At 31.7% G+C, this 7,704-nt stretch overlaps 1 protein-coding gene across 3 annotated transcripts; it reads left to right on the forward strand.

The window, feature by feature from the left end:
• LOC107618991 (uncharacterized hydrolase YNR064C) lies at positions 9-6,439 on the forward strand. Of its 3 annotated transcripts, XM_021111504.1 has the most exons (14): positions 21-279; positions 667-729; positions 890-944; positions 1,083-1,138; positions 1,666-1,766; positions 2,204-2,273; positions 3,302-3,371; positions 3,486-3,542; positions 3,707-3,774; positions 3,902-3,982; positions 4,193-4,270; positions 4,676-4,831; positions 5,279-5,431; positions 6,178-6,439. In XM_021111504.1, the coding sequence occupies exons 1-14, from the start codon at positions 91-93 to the stop codon at positions 6,259-6,261; spliced, it is 1,281 nt and encodes a 426-aa protein (XP_020967163.1). In that variant the 5' UTR covers positions 21-90; the 3' UTR covers positions 6,262-6,439. The 3 variants fall into 3 exon arrangements, with proteins under 3 accessions (XP_016176678.1, XP_020967163.1, XP_016176679.1); XM_016321192.1 differs by lacking the exon at positions 667-729 and having other exon boundaries at positions 9-279; XM_016321193.1 differs by lacking the exon at positions 667-729 and having other exon boundaries at positions 27-279; positions 885-944.

Below are 7,704 nucleotides of genomic sequence, written 5' to 3' on the forward strand. Positions count from 1 at the left end.
AAAAAAAAAAAAAAGTAACTGTCCTTAATTCATTCCGTTAAAGCTGTTTTGTTTCAGTCTCCAACACCAACCACTCCTTCACTTAACGCCATGATCATTCAAACACTTCATTCCAGCCCAACCTTCCATGGCTTTTCTAGCTTCCACTCACACCTTTCTTGCTCTTCATCATCATCCTCACCATTCCTTGCTAAACGCTTTCTCTCCTTCGTTCCATTCCCTTCAAGAAATCCCCTTCTCAAGTTCAATTCCACTTCAAACGACAGCACTCCGGACCAAGTAACGTTCTTACTTTTCAACTTTTGCGGTATCTGTAGTAGCTTCACAAGATATTTTCTTTGTTCAATATATCTGTTCATTCTGATATTTATTACTCTTTATGTTCTCAAATAAATGTTCAATTTTGAATTAGGTTGAAATGTGTTAGGAATCATAAAAGGTTAAAAAATTGCTGTTGTAAAATTACCTTTGACAAAAGAAAAAATATATAATAATAATGTTATAATTATTAGATGGACTCTTATTTGATAACTAGTAAGTATTTTCTGCTTTAATCTCCACTCTCCATGCAATGTCAATGTTAAAGCATAATCATCAATGAGACATTTATAACCAACTTGGATTGGCTGAGTAGTTAGCTCTCTCGTTCGCTTAAGCAAATGTCAGGGTTCGGATTCAGCCTTATGCATGCAGCAATCCGGTCCTTCATCTGTTAGATTGGGAGATACGGTGCGCAACAAAAAAAATCAATGAGACATTTATGTTTTATACTATAGTAGTTATCGTCAAATAAGGATATTTTGGTAAATAATTTCGTGATCAGTTCTTGATTAATTTGTGCACAGATATTAAAATGATTTCCCAATCGTGTGGTTTGGTTGTAGTGCAGGATTATCTCCTTGATGCTCCAGAATCTGTTGGAGATGGCTTCTCTTTTAGTGGAGGTACGTCTGTATATGTTTTTTTTTTTTTTTTAATTTCAATGCATATGTTGGAAAAACAAACAATGCATTTGGGTTTTATGCAACGAAACTATTTGAGAAGTTTGTTGGTGAGTTTTTGTGGTCTCTTGTTTTTGACAGGAAAATATTCAGATGAGCCAAGTCCAAGTGATGAGTGGTTTAAACAAGGGAAAATGGTAACTAATATTTGTTTTTCATCCATTCCTTACATGGACACATAGTTTATGATAGGGGTAGATAAATTAGATTATAGGCTAGTTAGTTATATAGTCTTTAATATCATGTCATGAATCATTCGTTGTCAAATACTAAGCTTCTTGAGTTTTTCGGGTAGAGGTGGATGAATGACTATGTAATATGTATACAGCAGCATTGTTTGATCTAGAAATGAATGCCACCTGGTGAAATAAGATTGATGGCTTTGTTCTTGTTCTTGCTGCTGCTTAATTTTTCCTGTTCCTGTTATCTCTAGAATAGGCTCTTAACTGGGCAATTTTATAATATTCTATAGCAATGTTGTGCCTTTTAGAAAAATATTGTTGAAGTATAGTGCTCATTACTTTAGATATACACTTATTGAAAGAAGGAATATTGGTTGTAAAGTTAAGTACTTGATTTATTTCATTTCCTTGTGTTGCATGCAATATTGTTGTAATTTCAAGTTACATTTGTTGTGGCCTTATCAGTATTCTGATGTTATCAGGTTAAAGCCTATTCAAGTTCTGGCAGTGGCGAAAAGGCAAAAGATCCAATTTTCGGGCTCACTATGGGTGCTGGTTCTCAAGCTAGTAGCGATTTTTTCAGGTAAAAGAAGCTTTAATGTAAAGAGTTTACACTATTATGAAACCACTCATCCCAAAAGTTTAAGCTGATAGAAGAAGGCAACATTAATGGTTATATCTCTAACATAAACGAATATCCGACCAAGTGCTGCCATGTAGGCAAAAGTGGTTAAAATATCATAAAATACTTTTTTGCCGTTGCCAAGGCTTGAATCCATGGTTAAATATATAACCATTCATGTGCCTCTATCTAACAGTTTAAATTATTGGTGTAAGTGGTTTTATGACACCCGGGATCATTGGTTACGAGGACAAAATATTTACCATGTTGACCAATCCAACAGTATAGATAAAAGACTTGATAGAATTTATTGAACTTTGCTTCAAGAAAAAATGCGGAATGGTATTATTTTGAGGGTAACTGATTAAATCATATTTTTGTCAAAATGTATACAATAGATGGTTTTGTGTTGAAGTTGGAAGTGCAGATAATCCATCAGTGATACTAATCCATGGTTTCCCTTCACAGGTCAGCTTTATTTGTCAATAATTTCTAGACTGATCTTCAAAATTATGTTACTGTACAAAACTTTAATGGTTGCTCTCATAATCCTAAATCCACATTGTTGTTTATTATTAGGTAATTTTATCCATCGCAAGCCTGTATCCACAATCATGAATGATCTGATTTGAGTTCATTTGAATTTTCTTTATGCACTATTGAATAGTGGACAGAATGTTAGCATAACAATATAGCTCTTGTTTTTCTTTATAATTAGTCCTTGGTTAGCTCATGTACTCATTCGCTACTGGAATTATCATTGATAGTGGGTAGAAAATTGGGGTAAGTTTGGTTTATATTTTCATTTTCATTTTCATGTTCAGTATTTTTGTTTTTAGATTTTTGTGAAAAAAAAAAAAGCGAAAACAATTAAATACAGTTTCCTACTTTCATGTCCTGTTTTCAAAATCCTTAAAACAAAAAATGCTAAAATTGAAAACACAAGATGGAAACACAAGCCTAATACTAATAGACTATTAACTTGTTAGAGTTATTATCAGAAGGAGATGCCACTCCCAAAATTGATTGTTGATGAGGAAAGGGTGGTGCTGTCCAAGTGATTGTTAGCATAAGAAGAGAAAAGAGAGTAATGACTCACGAGGATAATGAAAGTGTCATAGTCGACTTCTAGATTTTAGGGAAAAAGATAGCAGTGTTTTTACAGGACATACTCTCATAATCTGTTAAAATTATAGGATTAAGGCAGGGAATGAGGGAAAAAGATAGAACAAAGCTAGAATGAAACTTTAGGTTGATGTAATATTGTTTTGTAACTTTGTTAAAACATACTGACTCAATGGTTCTTGAAACCAGTAGTTGGAATAAAGTAATAGTGCAACATTTGGCACATATTGAAGAGACAAGAACACTCCTAAGATTACTTCATCAATAAGATGATTAAATGATTCTGTGATTTTATTTTTAAGATAGTATAAGATATTATTATTATTAGATTCTGAACAGGAAGAACTTCTGGCAAATTTATGCTTCTGCAGGCATATTCATATCGCAAAGTTCTTCCAGTTCTCTCCAAGGACTATCATGCCATAGCTTTTGACTGGTTAGGTAAGATCACAATGTTTTTATTTATAAGTTTATAACATTTTGAATATTTTACTGATTTCACAAATAACCAATGCTGTGCTATCGAAATTCATTCCGTTTAGTCTCCTCTTTCAGGATTTGGGTTCTCTGATAAGCCTCAACCAAGATATGGATTTGACTACACACTGGATGGTAATTCCTTTCAACTTTCTAAGTAATATTAATTTCTTATCTCGATACATCGGTACATCATGCACTATGACAATCTAGGTGGTATAGGCTTCAGTATAATTTTATACTAATAAAGTTTTATTAAATTTACTCCACTAGACTTAGTATTTGCCTTCTATCTTCAGAATATGTGTCATCATTGGAATCGCTTATCGATGAACTTGCTGTTACTAAAGTCTCACTTGTTGTTCAAGTATGTTTGCCTATGCTCTTAAGAAGCTTGGATCCACCAGCTAAACTAAAAATATTTATTCTTTGACAAATGATAGGAAACTCCCTAACCTCTTTCTTCTTTTTCTTTTTCTCTTTTTTCTTTTCAGGGATATTTTGCACCAGTTGTAGTTAAGTATGCCAACTCTAATCAGGAAAAGATCAAGAACTTAATACTCCTTAATCCACCTGTACGTTTATTTCACTCGTCAATATCGAATATTTCTTTCAAAACTTATCCTATTAAGTATTAATAACATCATCAATAATATAAGAGAGCTTCCCTGAATAAGTGCCTGTGCCTTAGCATGGACACCATGTTCTGCATGTAAGTATATTCTTATTTTAATAGTCTTTTTCTTAGCAACTGCTAACTTCAGTTTCTCTTCTCACTTTATAAGCTAACAGCCCAACATGCCAAGCTTCCTCCAACATTATCCATTTTCAGCAACTTTCTGCTAGGTGAAATATTTTCACAGGTATATAGTTTTATGTTCATAATGTCCTGTTCAATCTCAAGTAAAAGATATGGTAGAAACTCAGGTACAGTTAACTTCATGTGAAGTTAATAACTGAGAGTGGTTAAATGATTTGACATATTTGACTAAATGTACATATGAAGTTAATTGCACCTGAGTTTCCACTAAATATACCTTCATCCGTTCACGGGTAGATTACACTAGTCTCCTCTGAGGTTATGATGATATTACACAGATACCCTTACAATAATCTCCATAGTTTCATGTTTACAGAGGAAGTTAGTGTCACATTTTACAAAACAATGTCTATGTAAAATCGTCTAACCTCTAGGGAAATCGGCGTAATGAAATTTATAGTTAGGTTGGTCCCAAGGGTTCTACATACTATGTTTCAATTGTGAATAGGATCCATTAAGAGCCAGTGACAAAGCTCTAACAAGCTGTGGCCCCTATAAAATGAAAGAAGAAGATGCAATGGTTTATAGAAGACCCTATCTCACATCTGGCTCCTCAGGTTTTGCACTAAATGCACTTAGCAGGACCATGAAGAAAGACCTCAAGGTGAACATTGAACAATTCTTTATACTCCCTCCGGTTCAAAATTTCAATTTGTGCATCAAATATCTGCATGTTTCTTATGAATCTCAAATTTTTATCACATATGATGATATTAGACTCTAGGAAGTAGATAAGTTGGTATAACAACCTCGTCATCCACTTTAGATTTGGTTAGAATGGTTCTATGTACACTAAAAATTAACCACTATGTATTTGCGTATATTTATACATATTGATTCACACATTTCTGCAACTAAACAATCAACTACTAGAATAATCAAACCTATCATAATCTTGTTACAGCAGAATAACAAAATTTTTTTATAAGATATCAAACACGTATTTCTATATACAGTGGCTAATTGGTAATTGATTTTTTATGTACACGTAGATTGATTTCATTTTTTGAATTGATAAGATGGTGGTTTGTATGCTTCACTTTTCCTTCAGCGGTATGTGGAGGATATGCAGAGAATACTCAAAGACCAAAGTTGGAAAGTGAAAACAACAATATGCTGGGGACAAAGGGACCGTTGGTTTCGTTATGATGGAGTGGAAAATTTCTGTAAGGATTCCAATCATACACTTATTGAAGTTCCAAAGGTAAAAATAATAAAATACTATTTTAGTTTTGAATCTGAAACTTGTTATGGAAAGCATAAATCTCAGGTTGCATTGTCTCCAAATAATTTTTTGTCATTGAAGTTTACTAAATTTTCAAAATTACCCCTAAATTTTGCTTTGTTACAATTTTGTCTCAAAAATTTTCTATTTGCATCAATATACTCCTAGCGGCTAATTTTCCAAAAAACTTAGGACAAATTCAACAACAATTTCACAAAAACAACTTCAATACAAGCAAGTCAAATATAGTTGGATGTATTATTGCTGGATTGACCCTAAACTTTTTGAAAATTTACCTATCAGGGTATATTTGATGCAAATAAAAAACTTTTAGGATAAAATTAAAACAAAATAAAACTTAAAATTTTTTTAAAAAATTTAGCAGACTTCTAGGACAAAAATTACTCTTTACCCTTTGTTATATAATATGCTCTTTTAAAATTCATCTCTTTAACCAATTATTTTTGGAATAATAATATTATGTCTTTTGCATATTGCAACAATAAAATAATTTTAGATATTCTCTCCCTAACATTAGTTTTTGCGATTCTCTAGAGTTTAGGTAAAAATCTAGAGAATCTTTGGTTGTATTTTTAAAATTTCTTCTTCAAAAAACAGTTATTTTTTTCATAACACAGGTGTTAACTTAAGAATCATAGTTTGTTAAGCACATTTTATGTCCAGAAATGGTGCAATCAAGAATTGACTTTGTTGCCACTTTGCAGGCAGGACATCATGTGCAAGAAGATTGTGGTGAAGAACTTGGACAACTTATTTATAAGACAATAAGAAGAAGGGACTACATATGAGCATATTTCCAAATTTCTAATTAAAAGAAAAAAGAAAATTTGTTTCAGGGTCGCTATTCTTCTAGTGAAACCTTTTGAATTCAATGCCAATCTATTAGCAATGTATCTTATCCAAAAGTAAATATATATACTTACCAAATTTTAATTTTTTTAACTCCGAAAAGTGGAAATTATGATATTTTGGCCTTTGCATTGTTAATGCATAATTTTTGGCCCCTTTCTTTTGCCAACAAATTTGAACATATATTTTTCGGATTCCGCTAACTTGAACCAACTAGTAAAAAAAAACAGGTATGTTATAAAAAAAAAATTCCATTAAAATAAAAAGAGATTGAATTAATTGGCTTATACTAGAGTTGGCTCCTTACTCCTTAGACTTTTTCATATTTTTCTTACGAAAACCTTTATGTGTTCTTGCGATCATGCATTTGTCCATTTATAGTTAAAAAAAATTATCAGCTATGTTCAATGGATATTTACAAATTAAAAATATATTCAAATCACATTTTGATTTGTATTAGGATCACTATTTTTTTAAGTTTTTTTTACTAATTACTAGAAAAGTCATTCTTGATTTATTATTTTATTGCTATAGAATGTAGGAGTGAGCACGAGTAGCGGGTATCCAATTACCCATCCGAATCCGAACTGAATCAATTAAATTGGTTCTGGAACCAACGGGTAATCGGGTTCAACCCGAACCAAACCGATGATCTTTGTTAGTGATTGGTTCGGGTATCGGTTCTGAGGGTGCAGAATCCGAACCAACCCGCGAACCCGATCATATATTAATTAAATAAAAAAAATAAAAAATATATATATGACTTTTCTATTAGACAAAGATTATTCACTATTAATATGTTTGGATTTTAATGAGTTTAGTTTTTTAATGTATTTGGTGTTTAACATGTTTGGATTATTGCTATTGATGTTACATGTTTATTGTACTTGTTGAATTTTTAATATAAAAGTTTGTTTTTTTTTTATAAATTTCAAAGTTATTGGGTACCTAATTACCCGAATCGAACCAATCCGTTCTTAATCGGTTTGTTTGGCTCGAATACATGTAAAAAAAATACAAATCTAAACCAAACCGAACCAATTATATTTTGATCGATTCGGTTCTAATTTTACCGTAAATCCAAACCAAACCAACCCGTGCTCATCCCTAATAGAATGAAGTGTGAATCCCAACTTAAGGGAAATCTATATTTTGAAAAGGTCATATAATAACAAGTGGATAGTAAGTTAAAAAAATGGTAGTCCATATAGCCATAGTTTCTTGGTAAATTGAGTTGACAGCTAGCATAGATTAATTAGGGAAAAAATTCTTTAAAGTGATAATATTAGTAAAGTGATAAAATGATATTTTAATCACCTCTAAATTTATAATATTTATTATTTGTGAGTCCTATTATTTTAACGAGTAATTTGACCCACTTT

The sequence above is a fragment of the Arachis ipaensis genome, chromosome B09 (assembly GCF_000816755.2).
Source record: "Arachis ipaensis cultivar K30076 chromosome B09, Araip1.1, whole genome shotgun sequence".
NCBI classification, from domain to species: domain Eukaryota; kingdom Viridiplantae; phylum Streptophyta; class Magnoliopsida; order Fabales; family Fabaceae; genus Arachis; species Arachis ipaensis.

Bases quoted from the DNA above. Each gene is read 5' to 3' on its own strand.
- LOC107618991 (XM_021111504.1), top strand. From the start codon at position 91: ATGATCATTCAAACACTTCATTCCAGCCCAACCTTCCATGGCTTTTCT. The intron at 1,767-2,203 runs GTAAAAGAAGCT...TGTATACAATAG, and splicing joins GCTAGTAGCGATTTTTTCAG to ATGGTTTTGTGTTGAAGTTG. The intron at 3,775-3,901 runs GTATGTTTGCCT...TTTTCTTTTCAG, and splicing joins AAGTCTCACTTGTTGTTCAA to GGATATTTTGCACCAGTTGT.